The sequence below is a fragment of the Chlamydotis macqueenii genome, chromosome 20, assembly GCF_036417535.1.
Source record: "Chlamydotis macqueenii isolate bChlMac1 chromosome 20, bChlMac1.mat, whole genome shotgun sequence".
Lineage (NCBI taxonomy): Eukaryota > Metazoa > Chordata > Aves > Otidiformes > Otididae > Chlamydotis > Chlamydotis macqueenii.
In genome coordinates this window covers 6,436,313-6,453,143 of record NC_141575.1, presented here as the reverse complement: position 1 = coordinate 6,453,143, position 16,831 = coordinate 6,436,313, and the positions used below count along the sequence as shown (strand labels likewise).

General features: G+C 45.9%; 1 protein-coding gene across 2 annotated transcripts; it reads left to right on the top strand.

Moving 5' to 3' along the window:
* The first annotated feature begins 874 nt into the window (after positions 1 to 874).
* Positions 875 to 15,794, top strand: DOLPP1 (dolichyldiphosphatase 1). 2 transcript variants are annotated; one of them, XM_086763573.1, is made up of 8 exons: positions 877 to 1,056; positions 8,731 to 8,831; positions 10,485 to 10,569; positions 10,838 to 10,937; positions 11,782 to 11,880; positions 13,116 to 13,244; positions 14,025 to 14,114; positions 14,590 to 15,794. In XM_086763573.1, exons 1-8 carry the CDS (start codon positions 981 to 983, stop codon positions 14,624 to 14,626), a joined length of 717 nt encoding a protein of 238 aa, XP_086619699.1. In that variant the 5' UTR covers positions 877 to 980; the 3' UTR covers positions 14,627 to 15,794. The 2 variants fall into 2 exon arrangements, with proteins under 2 accessions (XP_086619700.1, XP_086619699.1); XM_086763574.1 differs by lacking the exon at positions 11,782 to 11,880 and having other exon boundaries at positions 875 to 1,056.
* The last annotated feature ends 1,037 nt before the right edge of the window (positions 15,795 to 16,831 follow it).

Sequence of the window (16,831 nt, the reverse complement as noted above, 5' to 3'; positions counted from 1 at the left end):
GGCTTTCATTTCATGCTTTGTTTTTGTGCATCCGTGTTCACACAGGAGCTGCTGGTCCTTTACACAGCTGTAAAGGAAATGTGGCTACCAAAATCTATCTTCATCCTAGCGTTATTAAAAAAAAAAAAAACAACAACAAAAAAAAAACATTTTAAATTTTCAACAGAGCTTAGACTGGCAAGCAGAAATGTGCTTTGGCTAGTGAAATAATCCTGTTAGTAGTATCTGCAGCTATACCATTTATAAAATGGAAGATTCCCTTTAAAAACACATATTTTCTGCCTTTAAAAGGGCGACTCAAGCACCAGGTGAGGATGGTTTGATTTTTATTCACTGACAGCGCGGCCAGAGGAGGAAGCAGCTCCTCCTGTGCCAGCCCCGCGCTGTCCCTCTCCGGGCCCCGCACCCTTCCCTCGGCGGCAGGGAGCACAAGCACCGCAGCAGGAGGCCGTGGGGCGGCTGCGGGGAGGCTGTGAGGGGGAGTCCTCCCGTGGGCGCTGCTCCCCGCGCCCCCAGCCCGGCTGCAAAGCGGGGGCGGTCGCGGCCGGGACGCCCCAGGGGGCGGCGGGCGGCGGGGCCATTTTAACGGCCGAGGCGGCAGCGAGCCCCCTCCTCAGCCCCCCGCGCCAGCCACCCCAGCGCCGCAGCTGATTGGCTTAGAGCTGGCGGCAATGGAAGCTGGTGATTGGCTAATCTGCATCGCTTCTGTCGCCAATGACGAAGGGCACTGGCGCCCGCCTTTCTTTCGATTGGCTTTCAGCTACCTGCGTCCCCCTCCTATTGGGCACCGATGCTAGTAGGCTATTGGCTCTGCCGCTCCCCGGGTTGGATTTTTAATTGGGTGGCTGTGGGTTGGCCGGCGCCTCACCTGCTGCGCAGCGTCATTGGGCCACCGCTCTCCGCGCCCCCGCCCATTGGTCGCACCGCCCCTTAAGAGCGTTTCGATTGGCCGTGGTGGCCCGGCCCGGTATCCGGGTAAGATGGCCGCAGTCGGAGAGTGCTCGCTCCCCGCGCCGTGGCGGCCGGTCTCCCTCACTCACGTCGAGTATCCCGCAGGTAAAGCTCCGTTTCGCCCCCGCCCGGCCTCCCCGGTGGCTGCCGCGCCGCTCCCCGCGGCGGGCCCTTCCCGCCGCTCCACGACACCCCTGAGGGCCGGGCTGGCAGCTGCCAAATAGTGAGCCATTGAGCGGCCGCCCTGAGGCGGCGAGGCGCGCCTGCGCGCTGGGGGCGGTGGCACTCGCTGCGGGATAGTGAGCTGCTGGGGGGACTCGGCGCTGCGCATGCGCCCTGGCGAGGCGCCGTGCTCCAGGGGCTGCTGAGCCCCAGGCGGGGAAGGGGCCGGGAGCGGGGGACCGGGGCGCGGCCCTGCCCCGCTGCCGAGGGGCCCCGGGGCCGGGCTTGCCCTCCCTTCCCTTGTCACCCTTCCCTCTGCCTTGCCCCCTCTGCAGTCCCCTGGCTGTGTGGCTGCCCCCGGGCCTCGAAGCACGAGCCCCACCCAGGGCGTGCCGGCTCCCCGCAGCCCCGGTGCCACCCCAAAGCGGCATGGCCGGCCGGTTGTCCCCTCCCTGCCCTGCTACTGGGCGTCTGGGTTGATGCTGGAGGTCTGACTTGGTGTGTCAGGGGCCAGCTGGCCCTGGTGTGCCCCCGTGGCATCGCGGGGAGCTGTGCCATGGCGGGGTGGCCTTGCCCCTGAGGTGGGCTTTGCTGCCGGGCGGCTTCTGTGGCCGCGCTGGGAGCGGGCCCCGGTGTGTCGCTTCGATCCGGCGGCGCTGCGGGAAATGCCTAGAGGCTGACAAGCACAGGGCTCCCTGTAGATCAGCTCTCGGCAAGGTGGGTTTGGGTGCAGTCAGTGGCGAGAAGCGATGGATGCGGGGTGGGCTGTTCTAGCTGGGGCTGTGGTACGATCTGCAAAAGGTCCTGTGCTGTGTCCCTGAGGCACTGCGTGCCAGCAACCTGCCCCACGTTGTGGTAGGATGAATCTCTGATCTACCAGTGTGCAAGAGCAAATGGGTCTGTGTTCAGATAGCGGCTGTCTAAGCAGTGTCTCATTAGTAGCTGTGGTCTTTAGGAGCTCCTCTTCAGGTGCTTTGCGCTGTGCTGGTTTTGGGTGAGTTAGAAAAACTTTTTTTTGGCCGCTTGTAATCAAAGATAATAGAAAAAGCAGGATGTGAAATGTCAGTGTTAGTCTTGACCATCTTGTCAAAATCCAAATTTGGTTTTGACACTGTTCTCAATATTGGCAGTACTCTTAGCAAGCCCCTAACTTGCCATGAAGTGTTGCTATGCATCCTACTTCACTAGCTGGATGTTAGTCCTGATGAAAGCCCCTCTCAGTAGGGCAATACATAAAGCTTCTGAAGTGCTTTGAGATCTTCTGGGTTGAAAGTACCTATTTAGCCAGGAGACTTGAAATGTGACAACAGTGAAAAGATCTACTCCTAGAAATACATTATTCCTTGCCCCCTTGCCCAGTATGACTGTTTTGTGGTTTTTTTGTGATACTTTATGTGAAAGACTGGCATTTTCTTTTCTGTATTGCGTTTTCCTTCACCCTCTATGTTCTTCTGCTGTCCCCCTTCTCAAATATATTAATGTGACAGCTTGGGGTAGATGGAGGAATAATCTTTCCAGTTGTACTGATATATTCATCTTTGTATCTTATCTCCTTATCTGAACCTGGCAGTGTGCACAGAGTGTCCTGTGCATTTGTCGGATTGGTTTGGGAAGTGAAGGTACCTGAAATCGCTGCACAAGGGTTATCTGTCAGACCTTAAAGAATGTGACATAACGCGATTATTTTCCCTCTGCGTTGAGTGCTTTTATACAGGCAAATGGAGAAGATGGCTGTGTGGAGAGGGTAAATCGCCACTGAGATTAGGGTTATGCGTCGAGGGGATGAACGCTGTGTTTGTCTTGGATAAAGCGTGTAATTATGGAAGCCTAGAAAGTGGGGACAAAGGGCTAAAACAGTCAAACAGCTGGAGGTACAAAAGTTTCTTAGTTTATTTTGGTCTAGAAAAATGAGTTGCAGTAGGATAGTAGGTCTGGTACTTTTACCTGGATTTGGGGAAAGTGCTCTAACTTTGTTTTGAAAGCTGTTTACATTCTGACTGTGTACAGCTTAAATCCAGGTCCGTGAAGCTGCTAGCTAATGTATATTTATAAAATAGCAGTGTTGGCAGTACGCTCAGCACAGTGGAGTTAATGTAGCGTTGGGTCAGAATGAGAAATAGATCCTGCTTTTACCAACATAAATTATTAAGCTCTCTTGGCGTGTCACATGCTGTTGTGTGGCAAACGTTGTCTTTTGCTCTTGGCTGATCCCAGAGGCTGCTGGCCTGGAGCGCGGCGTGCCGAGCCACTGTGCAACCGGCTCTGAAAATCTCCTGTCTTTAAAGACTGGCAGCGCGGAGCTGCTGTCGTCCCAGCTTCCATCTGCCAGGAGCGATGGTCCCTCTTGCTGCGACCAGGTGAAAAGCAGTCACTGCTGATTTCTGTGTGGCAGATGAAGACCATTATTGGGCTTCTGCTTGTAATTGTAAAGGGGAGAGGTGTCTCTGGAAAGGTGCTCGTCCTCCCTGTGTTTAATGTTTCCTTATCAATAGTGGTATAATTTAGACGCAGTGCAAAACACCAGAGACCCGTCCTTGCTGCTTGTGTGGCTGCTCAGTTCTCCGGGGCTTTCTGTGATGTCAACTTTGAGCAGGATCAAATGAAAAACAGCGGATGAACATTGTGGTAGTCAACTGCAAACTGGTCTGAGTAGTGGGGTCGTGGAGACCTAACTGAGAAAATACTGATAATAAATGTCAAAATCAAACATAGGGAGGAGAAAACAACAATGGCAGTGTTAGTTGACAGCAGGTTAAAGCATGCTGCTGAAGAGGACAGTCTTTAAAAATACCATCCTGATATTGCTTGCAGAAATGTTTGGTCCTGGAGCTTTTCCCGGCAGCGACCATACTTTGGTGAGGCCGAGGAATGATCTGGCATAGTGTCGGGTTGCTGGCAAGTAGGCAGGAATAATCCTTCTTCTGCACATCTTTCCAGTAATCAGCTGGATTGCATCAGGATTGTTAAGTCCTGTGATGGATATGTAAAAGCTGTCCTCTGAACATGTCTAATTGCTCTTTGAACCCGTTTCCGCTTTGGATCTCTCAGTATCTTTGGCACCGAGCTTTGTAACTTAATGTGGTTGTTGTTTCTTTTCTGCTTATAAGTCCACTACTCAGTAATTTAATCAAACACTCTCATGTGCAGTGAGAGGTAACAAATGTTTGCTGTGCGTTTCTCAATATCATTCATGTCTTTGTAGAACTGTTGTGTCCTCTGTTTTCCTTTTTCAGGTGAAAATCTGAGTTTTTTGACATTTTCTGAGTGGCTACTGTTTCATTCTTGTTATCTTTGTCCCCTTTCTATTTACCTTTTCTGTGGTTACTATCCCTTTTTTTGATAGTGACACCAGAATTGCATAATAAATTTTTGTAGTGCTGTGACAGTAACTTGTTTTGCTCCTAAAAAGGTTGTTCTTGCCTCTCTGCTGCAGTGTTGGATACTACTCTGAAGGTATTGGCTCACACTGAACTTGAGGGTTTCTTGTTTGATAACAACTAAATCTGGTTGTGTTGTGTGTGTAATTAGGGTTGTTTTTTTGCACGTGCATTGCTTTTCATGGGATGACTTTGTGTTGCAGACTTAAAACTCATCTTCAGGGACTTCCTGTCTGTAGGGTGAGTTTCACTGGAGAAACACTGAGTTCCTGGTTTGTTTGAGTTTTTTTATTATTATTTGGAGAAAAGAAAAAAAACTTCCTCTCCTCAGTGCAGCTGGGATTCTTAAAGCTCTGGGACTTTCTGGACATCCTTGCATTGAAGAAATTTTTGAAGGAGAGAAACCTGGCGTGCCAAACGCTTCTTCTGCAGAATGACAGAGAATCTTCTGTTTTCTCAGCCGTGAAGGGTGTTTACTACAGCCAGGCAGAGCCAGAGAGGCAGGAGTGCAGAAACAACTGAGGGGTGAAAAGGTGCATCGGAGCAAAGGTGCTCGTGCTGTGTATGGACTTCGGCTCAGCCGTTCTCGTTGCTGTTCGATAGCAGCACATGTTGCTCCTGTAGGACTGTTTGCTCTGATAATGCTTGCTGTGATTTCTGTTCAGGGTGGTAGCTCATTTCGTAGCTAAGTAATATCTGTTGAAAGAAGCAGCTACCACTCGGTTGTTTGGCTTCTTTAATGTGGGGTTTTATGTTTAATCTTCCTGCAGAAGCTTCATGTCTGATATGTGCCTTTTATGCCGTAACATAAAGCCTCCTGAAGATCTTTTTACTGTCTCACAGCTTGTGATAGCAGGATATGTGCAAGTAGAGGAAATGATGATCCGTCGTGAATATTTACTGGTGTAAATGCACGCGACACGTACACTGTGCAACTTGCACGCGTGCTTCTCATCAGGAACAGACGACCAGCAGCGGTGCCACAAATAGATGCTTCCATAGGAAGCGGCGGCGGTGGTGGTAAAGCTAGATCTTGTGGTAGGATGTGGTTAGAGTGCTGTTGATTCACATTTTTACGTTACATGCAGGTTAAGCTGATGTGCTAAAGCGCGGATATTTCCACTGAAAGAACGCTGGGTAAAATGTTGAATTGGAGCAGAAGTAGATGCTGAATGAGGACTGGAAAAAAAAATAGCATGCTTCTGAGCTTTGAATAGTGTTTCATCTATTTATCTCTTGGCTGCCTAAAAATGAGGTACTTCAGTTCTTTGTTTTCGCATCTTGAGCCCCAGATGATATCCAGAGAAGGCTGGACTTTAAAAAAGCAAAATTAAAAAAAAAAAAACAAACAACCCCCCCAAAAAAACCAAACTGGAAGCGATCTATTAAATACATTTTCTTTTGTATTTTTCCAGAGGCTTTGGCTCTATTCTTACTGGGCGGAGGAATTACTTTAAAATTCTGAAGTTTGGTAAAATGAAGAAAAATTAATTTTTTTTATAAAAAGGTGGTGGGGACCTGCTTGCTAGAACTGACTGGACTTCAAACTGTCAGCTCTCCTGCAAATCCTCTTTCCCTGGGAATAAGTCTCCAAGCGCACTGGAGCGTGAGAGTAGAGAGGAGTGACACAAGTAATCACACTCCGAGGCCCCCAGAGCGCCGTGCGGTGATCAGCGCTGGCCTTTCTCTCAGAGCTTCCTTTGCCTTCCTCACTGTGGGGCTCCAGACATTTTGGAGCTGGCTTAGTTAGTGCAGCTCTGCCTTAAACAGCTGATGTAGCGCGTACGCTTCTGATGGCATTAGTGAGTTCCTGGTGCAGCTCCCAGAGCATAGCAAAAGGGCTGCCTTCGGTTAGCACGCAGCTATTTGTTTGCCTCGTCCCCTGGAAAAAGCAGCTTCAGAATGTGATTCTGTTTGCTGTTAGCCGCAGTCATATGAAATAATATTAATGCTATCTCTGTTCTGTTTTAAGGGGACAGTTGAAATGTTTGGGGAGCTATTGTGTTAAGAGTTAAGATTGTCTGAGTGAAGGATTTGGTACTCTGCCTGCAAGCAGCATCTAGGAGCGATGGTTTCTGGTTCTCTGCCTCAGGTTCAAGTGTGGGTTGTGTGCCGTTAAAGTCTGAATGCCTCGATTTATTTGGTATGCTATCATATAACATAATGGAGGATCTTGAGTTTGATACTGCTGATGCTATTTAAATTAAAAAAACTACTTCCTTAAGTATTCTTCCACCATCTGCACAAGAAATAGAATCCCCCTGAGAAGATAAATAATCTGGTTTGGTTGTCTACTTGGCAGAATTATGGCTTTTAGTCTTGAAGTGCTAAGCCTTTACGTGCTGTGGATTAACAGAATGAATGACCTGAGACGTGGTGGTTCCTCGATGAGGAGCTGCCTTCAGCTGGTAACACTGGAGTTGAGACTATTGGAAAGTATTCCGAAGGCTTTCAGGGTAGCTTTGGTTGTCTCTTGGCTTGTCTTGTGAATTCTCTCATCATTTAAACCAGGATTAATTTTGTAGAGGGTTTGTGATTTATGTAAAACCATAAGGAGCTCGATTTGCCATTGCCAGGTAACAGATACTGTCACCTGCATCCACTGGGCATTACCAGGATACATTGCTGCTCCGCTTTGGGAGTGTTTGGAACCCACCTGATGCAAGGCTAACCTGCCGTCTGGTGCGAGAAAAGCTTCAAATTCCGTGTCTTCTAATGCTTTTTCAGGTTAAAACCAAAATAGAACCTCACTGTTCTTGGGGATTTTTGTCTTCCAGCTCTTCCTAATGTCACTGGTGTTGCAAACTAAAAAACTCCTGCAAATAATCATTGCTAATGATGTTGCTGGTTCCCAAATCCAACCCGAGTCTGGAATTAAAGAGGGATCTGTGCAATGTACCTGATGTAACCACAGCTATGTGGCAATAACATCAGCAGCGTGAACTTTGTAGCAGTGCAGTAACTTTTTTTTTTTTTTTTTTTTCAGTTCCAGTATTCAGCGGCTGAGGTTAAAGTCCATTTTGCCAAGTGCTTTTGGTTTTTTTGACATGCGGGTGCGTGGGCTGGGGAGACTCAGTATCTTGCAGTTGAATTGATCTAGGAATGAGTCCAATGCTCAGCCTTGCAGAGGCATCCTGTTTCCTTTTGAGAGGAGGGAGGAAGGACAAATTGATGTGGGGGCTGATCCTTTTGTGTTCAGTGATGGGATGGAGAAGATATGGTCTCTGAGAACCTGTGCAGAAAGTACCCTGTCTCTTAAGTTGCTCAGAGGGTTCATACCTTTTTGTAGTGACTAATGTCTTTAAAGATTCTCCGGTAGATGGTTCTCACTCTCCTGATATGAATTGCTGGTTTTGAAGCAATCTGATATTAATTACTCTGATAATTTTTTTGTTTCCTTGGGATTTATGCTGACATCTCTCCAAATTCTTTTGTGTATTGCCTTTTTCAGGGAGCAGAGGCAACAGGAACTTAGATCAAAATACATCGCTACTCTTTTACTATTTTTCGCCTCCTCCTGTGTCTGTGATTAGTTCAGGATAAAGGTTTTGAGGTACCTTCTGCCCTCTTGTGAGGTCCCATGGCTGCTGCCCACTTCTCCCTGGGGAATAACTGGACTGTTTCAGGTGGAAGCCTGGAGTCATTTCTGTGTGATACAAGTGTGCTACTGGTTAAAAAGCAGAGTCTTCTCTTTTCCCTTTATCTCCTGCTATGTTTAGCTATTTATTTCCTCCCCATTTTGCTAATGCTAGTGTTCGTGCAGACACATGGTGAGACAGATTAAGGAGCTGATCCAGCTGAAAACTAACCCATTTCAGTAAGGGAGCGGGAGCGGATTTGTTTGAGGAGTGTGTGCTGCGATTGCTGGCACTGGGAGGCAATATGAATGAGGGGGAGGGAAAGACACTGCCTCTCCTGCAGCAGCCTGTGCTTATGTTGGATTAAAGTCACTCTGGGCCCACACCCATGGTCATTGTTGCAAACTGGCTGGCAGTAGTCTCTGCTGAAGGATGCCAAGCTGCTCTCATCCCTGCTTTTGAACCGGCATGTAAGCACTGCTGTCTTCCTTGCCTCTACTCCTCTCAGACTAGAGCAGGAGTCTGCAAAATGGAGATTTACTGCAGTGCTGAGTTTGCCCCTCTGCTCTTAGTGATTCAGAGCACCAACTGACCCACTCTCTCGTGGCAGGCCAGTACCTGTGAAGTTCAAACTGATTTGTTTCTCTTGTTTGTTTCCCTAGGTGATTTCTCTGGTCAGCTTTTAGCTTATTTGAGTCTTGGTCCGATATTCATTATTGTTGGCTTTGTAACACTCATCATATTCAAGAGAGAGCTTCACACGGTGAGTCCTTCTCTCCTTTCCCAGCTTTTCCCTATGGCAAAAGTATTTTCCTTTGTCACCCAGTGCTCCTCTACTCACGGTTCTTTTTTTCTGTCTTTAAAGAGCAAGCTTAGGTAAGGTGATCTTCCTGTCAGAAAAAAGCAGGAGACACTTATCACCTGTACCAGGTTAAAAAGCTGCTTAGCTTTTGCTGACTTTCTGTTACTCTTTGGTATGTTTTGGGCATTATTTGTCCAAAAACATCGAGGGAGATAACTGAGGAACTAAAGAATACTGTTGCAGAGTGGGAACACTCCCAAGATCCAGCAGGATCATAGCATGAGTTGGTTCCTGCAACATGGGCAGCATATGCAGATGGTTGGTGTCTGTAACTCAGTAGGATGTGCTTTCTTTGAACCACTGAGGTGGAAAAGGGGATACAAAATAAAACCTACAGATCCTCAAAGGAGTGGATGTGTCTATAAGGGCTGCTTCCCAGCCGTGAATCCACTATCAGGGAAAGGAGAGACTTGCTTCTGTCCACATAACCCTCGGGGGACTTTTTTGTAATACATAATGCTTTCTGTCTGCTCTGACAGGTAGTTGGGAATCAGTGCCATGGATGAAATCCCTTTAGGAGGTATAAACCTCTTGTAACACTAGCCCTCAGTAAACAGATAAAATAGGGACCAGTGAAAGGATTTTGGCAGCAGACTTCTAGTATAGGGCCATGGTATCATGGGAACCAGGGGCTCAAGGGATCTAGGAATGGGACTGCTGGGTTACTAAGCTGATGATAGCTAGGAGAGGCAGCTGTTAAGTTTTGGCGATCCAAAGGTTTCTTGTTGACCCAAAAGGAAGAATAAGCTAGAGTAACTATTGCACAAGTGCATAAGGTTTTTGAATACAGAGGCTTGTTAGGTGTTTGTAACGAGGTAAGTATTGAGGTTAACTCCCAGTTTCTTTACTCCATTAAGCTGGAGTGAGAACCTAGCTGGCTTGCTAGGGAAAGTGACCCGTAGCTCAGGACATAGAGTGCAAAATTGCTTCATCATCTGGAATGGGACTGAGTGTTAAGGAGGCTGAGTGTCATCACCAGCTGGACATCTAATCACAGCAGCAGGACTGATTAAGCGGAGGAGTATGGAATATGGAATTAAAGAATGAAAAATAAATGCTACCAGTCTGGCTCAGTCCAGAATGTGGCTTCATTTTAGACTGAAGACAGCAACTTCAAGATTAAAATATTCATAGAGGGAAAAGCCAGAAGGCCTAAAAAGTCAGCTTTTTTTTCAGTATTTACCCAAATAATGGTGTGTGCACTCCCCCTGTTGGTCGTCAGGGAAAGACAAAACCTTAAAACCTGTTAAAAATGTGATTTTTCTGCGGTTGCTGGTGGAAGTATGCTAACATTGCTATGCAGTATCATTTTTGTCTCTTTCTGTGTATCATCTGCTGAAAAGCTGCACATATGCAATGTGTTGCCAAATACACAAAGTGGGCTGAAAAAGAAATGCTTTTCTTCCTCAGGTAGAGAATTCTGAAGCTGTTGTTTTTAACTCTAGTTGTCAAAAAAAAAAAATAGAAACATATGGCTTGGGGTTTTGTCAACAGAGAGCCTGGTAAGTAGATGGATCTTTTAGATAGGATGACACGGTTGTCTTGCCTTCACAGATCTCTTTCTTGGGAGGGCTGGCATTCAACGAGGGAGTGAACTGGTTAATAAAAAATGTTATCCGTGAGCCTCGGCCCTGTGAAGGTATGGTATGGCCCATTGTTGTCATGGTGTTGGTTGATTTTTGAGTGGAATGCTAACTGTGGGGGTTTGGAGAGTATTTTCCACTTTGCCTCGTGTTGGCTTTGGATGTTTGGGTGTAAGAAGGCTGGCAGAGCCATCTCAGCAGAGACGTGTCCTGTGAACTCATGTGCACACACTCCAGCAGAGTGGTCTGGCTTCACATCTGGAGCATTCCAGATGCTATGTACAGAGTGGACCTTGACCATACTCTTTCTTCTTCTCTTCCCAGAAGCCCATTCAACAGTGACCACAAAATATGGGATGCCGTCCAGCCACTCCCAATTCATGTGGTTTTTCTCTGTCTATTCCTTTCTGTTCCTTTATTTAAGGTAAAAATTCAATGTCAGGTTTTGGCTGTTAATATGTTGAAACACCTGAAATAGATGGCTGCCTTGCTGTGTGCCCTTCTCTGTGGCATAACGGAATTAATTCTGAGGAACTGCACAACTTGCTGTGGATGAAGCATGTCTGTCTCAATCTGAATGTAGGACTGTAGCTACCGTTGCTGAAAACTGAAGGGTACGGGTGGGCCTCTTATGCCTGTCTGGGTACAGGTCTCCTGATTCGCTTTTTCTAAGCCATGATGTGCCACCAGCGTGAGGGAAGAGGAGGGGGAACAGGGAGGAGGAAAGAAGAGCTGCTTTCTCATGTGTCTACTCAGTTTTGTCAGTGGGATTGTCTGCAGTCTTTTAGGTAATACCTGTTGCCCACGTGCATGACCTCTTTAGTTCATCTCCCTTACCAAGTACTGGTTTTACATGCTGTGCTGTGCTTTCCTGAAATTCTTGCTGGGGCATGGCTCTGTCTTACGGCTCCATGTGTGGAGGAAGACAAAACTCAAAGTTCCTCCTGGCTTTGTGGACGATGGAGGGACTCTGATGTCTTGGCTCCCTGTTGCATATGCTCAGCATCTGCCTTTTACATCGGTTGCAGTAATTGTGAGCGTTCTGCCTTCCATCACAGCAATCCCTGTTAACAGTTGGAGAGAGAGAAGTGTGGCTTTCTGGCTTCTCTTTAACTGCTGCCAGCGGGACAGATTGCTGCTGGGGTGGTATCGAGCTGCCCGTGACCCCAACGGAGTAGAGCTTTCCTAGTGCTTCAGAGATAGTGAGAACAGAGATAAGGACTGCTCAGCTCCCTGCCACTGTGCTAATGGCTCTCCATCTCTTTCAGAATGCACCAAACAAACAATGCGAGGTTTCTGGATTTACTATGGCGACATGTGCTGTCCATCTGCCTCGTCACAGTGGCTTTGCTAGTCTCATATAGTAGGTATGGAGCAGTTGTTTGTCTTGTGCTCTCATACAGTCCTGTGGCCTTTAGCAGCCAGCAGCCCTGTCACTCCTTATCCTGCATTTCCGATCTAATTCTCGACGACTGCGTTGTGCCAGTCAGAGCTTTGCGGAAGTTGCTGTGTTGCCATGAGACCCTTCGAATAAGCAAAGATGCTACATGTGTGGTGCTTCACAGAAGCATTTATAAAACCCAGGATCAGCTGAGCCTGTACCAAAATCCTTGTCAGCTCCATTGCTGTGCTCTAGCCTCACTGCCTCGCCCTCTTTCCAGCACTAATCATGAAAGCATTGCACCATGCCTGGCACACCAGCATCTGCAGCATGTGGATTGCTACAGTTGATCGGTCTGTTTTGCTTGAGCGTTAGTTAACAAAAACATTTATAGCTGTTTGAGTTGCAAGATTTAGTTGTATTAAGATGAATAAAGAAAATGAAGCTTTGATGATGATTTTTTTTCCCTTTAGTAGATTTAAAAATAAATATATGTGCACACACACATATAAAATGAGCTCCAGAGGTTGGAAACTACATAAATTCAGGCTAGAAATAAGGCCATGTTTTCCACAGGACAGTAATTACCTTTTGGCACAGTTGACTGTACACTAGAGCTGATTCCTTATTAGTGGTTATTTTTCAAATTCTGACAGGACAATTTCATAAAAGATATATAGTCTAATTCAAATAAAAATTGATTTCAGGAAATACACTGGCCTGTGCTAGGCAGAGGGTCAGCTAAGATGCTCTTAATGGCTTTGTGATATATGGGTGAAAAGAACTTTGAATGTGACTCATGTAGCTTGTGTGCATGGATAACTTAAGGGTCCGTTAAAACAGCTTTCTGAATGGCTGCAATCACAGTGAGCGTGCCGTGGTAGTGCAGCCTTCATACTGTCACGTTTGAGAGCAGCAAAATCCTAACAAAAATGCTGCCTATACTGTTAAAAGCCCTTAAGCCCCAGCTTTTGGTGGCTTGGAGGGGACTTGTTGTGTTACAGGCTTTGGAAAATTCTCATGTGGGAACCAACAGTAATAGTAATAGACAGTTTTTCCCAGTTTTTTCCCCACTTTTTAATGAAAAAAGTAAGGTACCCACTTTTAATATTTGAAGGATAACTTGCTCAGAACATCTGAGGGTCCAGTGAAACATCAGCCCTTGGGATGTGCCTCCTCTTGTCTTAAAATCTGTCTGGTGACTCTTCTCTTCTACTGCAGGGTTTATTTGCTTTACCACACCTGGAGCCAAGTCTTATATGGAGGTGTGGCAGGAAGCATTATGGCCATAGCCTGGTTTGCCTTCACACAAGAGATCCTAACTCCTCTCTTCCCAAGGATAGCTGCGTGGTAAGTCTCTTTATTCTGTGGAGGTTTTTATTCCTGCAGGTCTCCATTCAGTGGATTGCTGTTTCGCTCATTAAATGAGTCCTCTGCAGTGAGCTGGTAACAACAGGTGTAGTAGAATTCCCTGGCAAAGAAGATTTTCCTAATTAATCAGTGTAAAAATTGTATCTTGCATCTGAAGCAAAACAAACATAAAGATACTTTAGTCTCTAAAATTTTAGTTGTAGCTGTGCAAGCCCTGGCTGTAAATGCACTGCTCAAACTTCTGTGAACCGCCCGAGTTACGGATGTTGGAAATGAGAATTCCTGGGTTCCGTTCTACTTCTGCATGCTGACTGTTGTGTAACCTACTTGTTCTTCCATGTTTTCTTGTGCATGCATCTTCAAAGGATCATAATCCTTGCCTGATACGGGTGGGGGAAAGAGGAAGTTTAAGCACATTTGTAAAGCCCTAGTAAAGCTGTGAGGTGTGGCAGAGCACTGGAGAAGCTTTTCAAACAGAACAAGCCTTTCTTAGGGAATGTCTGATGACCTAGTGAAATTGCAGCGCTATTTAAATTTTAATATAGTCTGGATACATTGTCTAAGGAAAGAAAAAGCAAGAGTGGGTTGTTTTTTTTTTTTTATTAAGTTTAACAAGGAGCTCCTTTCCCAGACTGAAGGGTAATAGAATAATGATGTTCAATCTGGGGCAGGTTTTGTGCTATTTTTAAAAATTTTGATCAAAATTGTGTTGGAGAAGTCTAATTATTTCCCCCTTTCCACCACCTTGTCCATTTCCAGGCCAATTTCAGAGTTCTTTTTAATCCGAGATACCAGCCTCATTCCTAACATCCTGTGGTTTGAGTACACAGTCACAAGAGCAGAGGCAAGGTAAGTGATCCGAGGTGAGAAAGAGCTGTAGCTGGTTTGACTTGTCGTATGTAATTTTGAATTTATTTTCTAATATGTAGATAGCTGCTGCGGGTAGAACAGTGCAGAGTAATTAAATACCAAGTTGTGGGTTAACTACTGCATCTGGAAGGCAAGTCTGCTCGGGAGTGTTTGGGATTAAAGAGCTAAATTTAAATAGTCAGTGTTTCAGCTTCCTGGCCCGTGTTCTCTGCAAGCAATTGTTTATAATCTTGCATCCCCACGTGAGCTTGTGCACACTTAAGACACAGTGGATGTTCTAGGATTGTAAAGAGTAGGAAGGACTGATCTCCCTGGGGGTGCAGCTTTATTTTTGTATGGGGCTAAGCAGAGCCTTACTTCAGTCTTCATATCTCTTGCCCCCTGGTTTGCTGCAATACCTTGTGATAGGGCTGGGGCCACCTCTCTCACCCTGCCCTCTGTGTTGCCGTTGCAGAAACAGACAGCGCAAGCTGGGTACGAAGCTCCAGTGACTCGAAGCGTGGGGACCAGAGTGCACGTTTTAACAGAGACAGACAAGAGCAGAGACCTGGGAGCAGCAAGGAGCCTTTTAACAGATGGACCAAAGGAACAGGCAGGGACCATACCCAAAACCTGAAAGCCTTTGCTCTGCTTTAGCAGCTAGCTGGATGCTCCCTGATGCATGCGGGACTGTGCAGGAGTAGAAACTCATTTTCAACACAGATGCACATTGCCGGTTGGAATGTACCATCATGTCTACGTCAGGGGAGGGGGGAGAAAATGCCTGGTGTCATGTTTGGGGGAGGGAAAACCAAAAATGAATCCTTTCTGTGACTTTTCTTTTTTTTTTTTTTCTTCTTCTTTTTTTTTTTTTTTTTTTTTTTCCAGCATGAAATATACACACTATTTATTTATTTTTTTAAATGGAACTATTGTTTTTGGGGTGGGTGAGGCACTGATTGTGTGTTTTGTTTTTGCTTTTTTGTTTGGGTTTATCTTTTTGGAAGAAGATGACAAAATAATCTCAAGTTGATCATGCTTAATTAGGGCTTTTAATTTTTAAAATCTCCTTACGTACGAGGGGAACTAGGATGGGGTGACCTAGGCAGAAGGGAGGGGAAGGCTTCCTTTCCTTTCTGCTGCCAGTTTGGGAGATCAAAATAATTCCAGCTGCACTTTGTACAGATGGAAAGAAAGACTAAAGATCTGATTTTTAACACTAGTGACAGTTCTGCAGGGAAGCTTGCACGGATACAGTTAAGGGGAGTGTGTGTGTAAAACAAAGGAAAAACTGAAATACAATGAATTTTTTTTTTCCCACTGCTGCTCCTGTTGTCTAATTAGCAAGAGTGTCTTTCTCAGAATCTATTCTAGGTGACGAGATTATCATACATATCTCATGTTTATTCCATCTCTTCCTTTATACTTTTATTACCTCAGGGTTGCTGTGATCTGTGCAGTGTCTGTTGGTGTACTGAGTGCTGCTGATGGCACTAGAAAGCCCATTGGTTATAAGCAGTGCTCCAGTAAGTCAGCCCAAAGCCTTACAAAATTCAGTTGCTAGCCTCTGTCTTAAGCACTGGATTTTATTTTTTTTCTGTTAAAGCTTAAGGGAGGGATTTTTAAGAATGAACAAAGTGACAACCATAAAGGAATAACAAGGCAAATGACTAATAACTAGCTCAGCTGTTGTCTGAATTTATTTCTTGAAGAGTCCTGTTGGAATCCAACCATGAACTCAAGTACTGAGCTTGTCCTAGCAGAGACTCCTACCGGTTATTACAGTGGCTTGGTTGGGGTTCTGCAGTAGTAACCTTGAATGCTGAACTCCTATAACTGAGTTTTGCTTTCTGTCCTTCTTCCCTTGTGGTTCTTCATTTGGCCAGTCAGCTCTCTGGGTGCCGTGTCTCTGTGGGAGTGTGCCTGCCATCTGTGTGTGCTGGTGATGCCTACAGCTCCTGTGATCATGGGTTAACCTGGCAAGGGCTATACTGAAAGCGCTTCAGGGCTGTGCATGGACCCTTTCTGTATTTCTGGTATATAACGCAGCAGTTCAAGTGTAACTGCAGGGGAGTATTTATTCAAAGCACAATTGACTTGAACTTTCACAGATAAAGGACAGCTTCTGAACTGGCTGAAAGGTGATCGGTGCCTTCGATGCAGTCATGTGAGCAGAGGTAAAATGACTGTCACATCTCAGTCCTGCTGCCTGTTTTACTATCTCCACTTTAATCAGACTCCTGCATTATAAAGCTGCTTGAAGTGAGATGTGTTTCTGTTCATCTTTATTTTTTTTTTTAATTAAGTTTTCATCTGTGCCTGTTGCCATAGGAGTTTGTGTGTGTGTTCGTATGGAGTGGGAGCTGCTGTAGAAACTGTTGGACAAGCAGAGTGTTAACTGTAGAAAGCAGGAATCCTGATCTAGGAGATCAGGAATGAAGGCTGTTTAAATTCTGTGCTTAAGTAGCTAACTGTTTTCAGTTGTTACAGCAAATATTTTTTTAAGAACTGTTTAGTATTTGCATAACATGAGCAATCCTGTTAACATCTGAAGGACCTGGGCACTGGATCTGCATCAGAATTAGAGGCATCTTGCGGCTTTCACAGGGACATTTGATCTGACTTAGAACAGCTCTATTAAAATGAGACAGGACTCTGGGCAGGCCTCGTGACATACCAGTACCATCTGTTTTAATTTGAAAGCTGGTACTAATCAC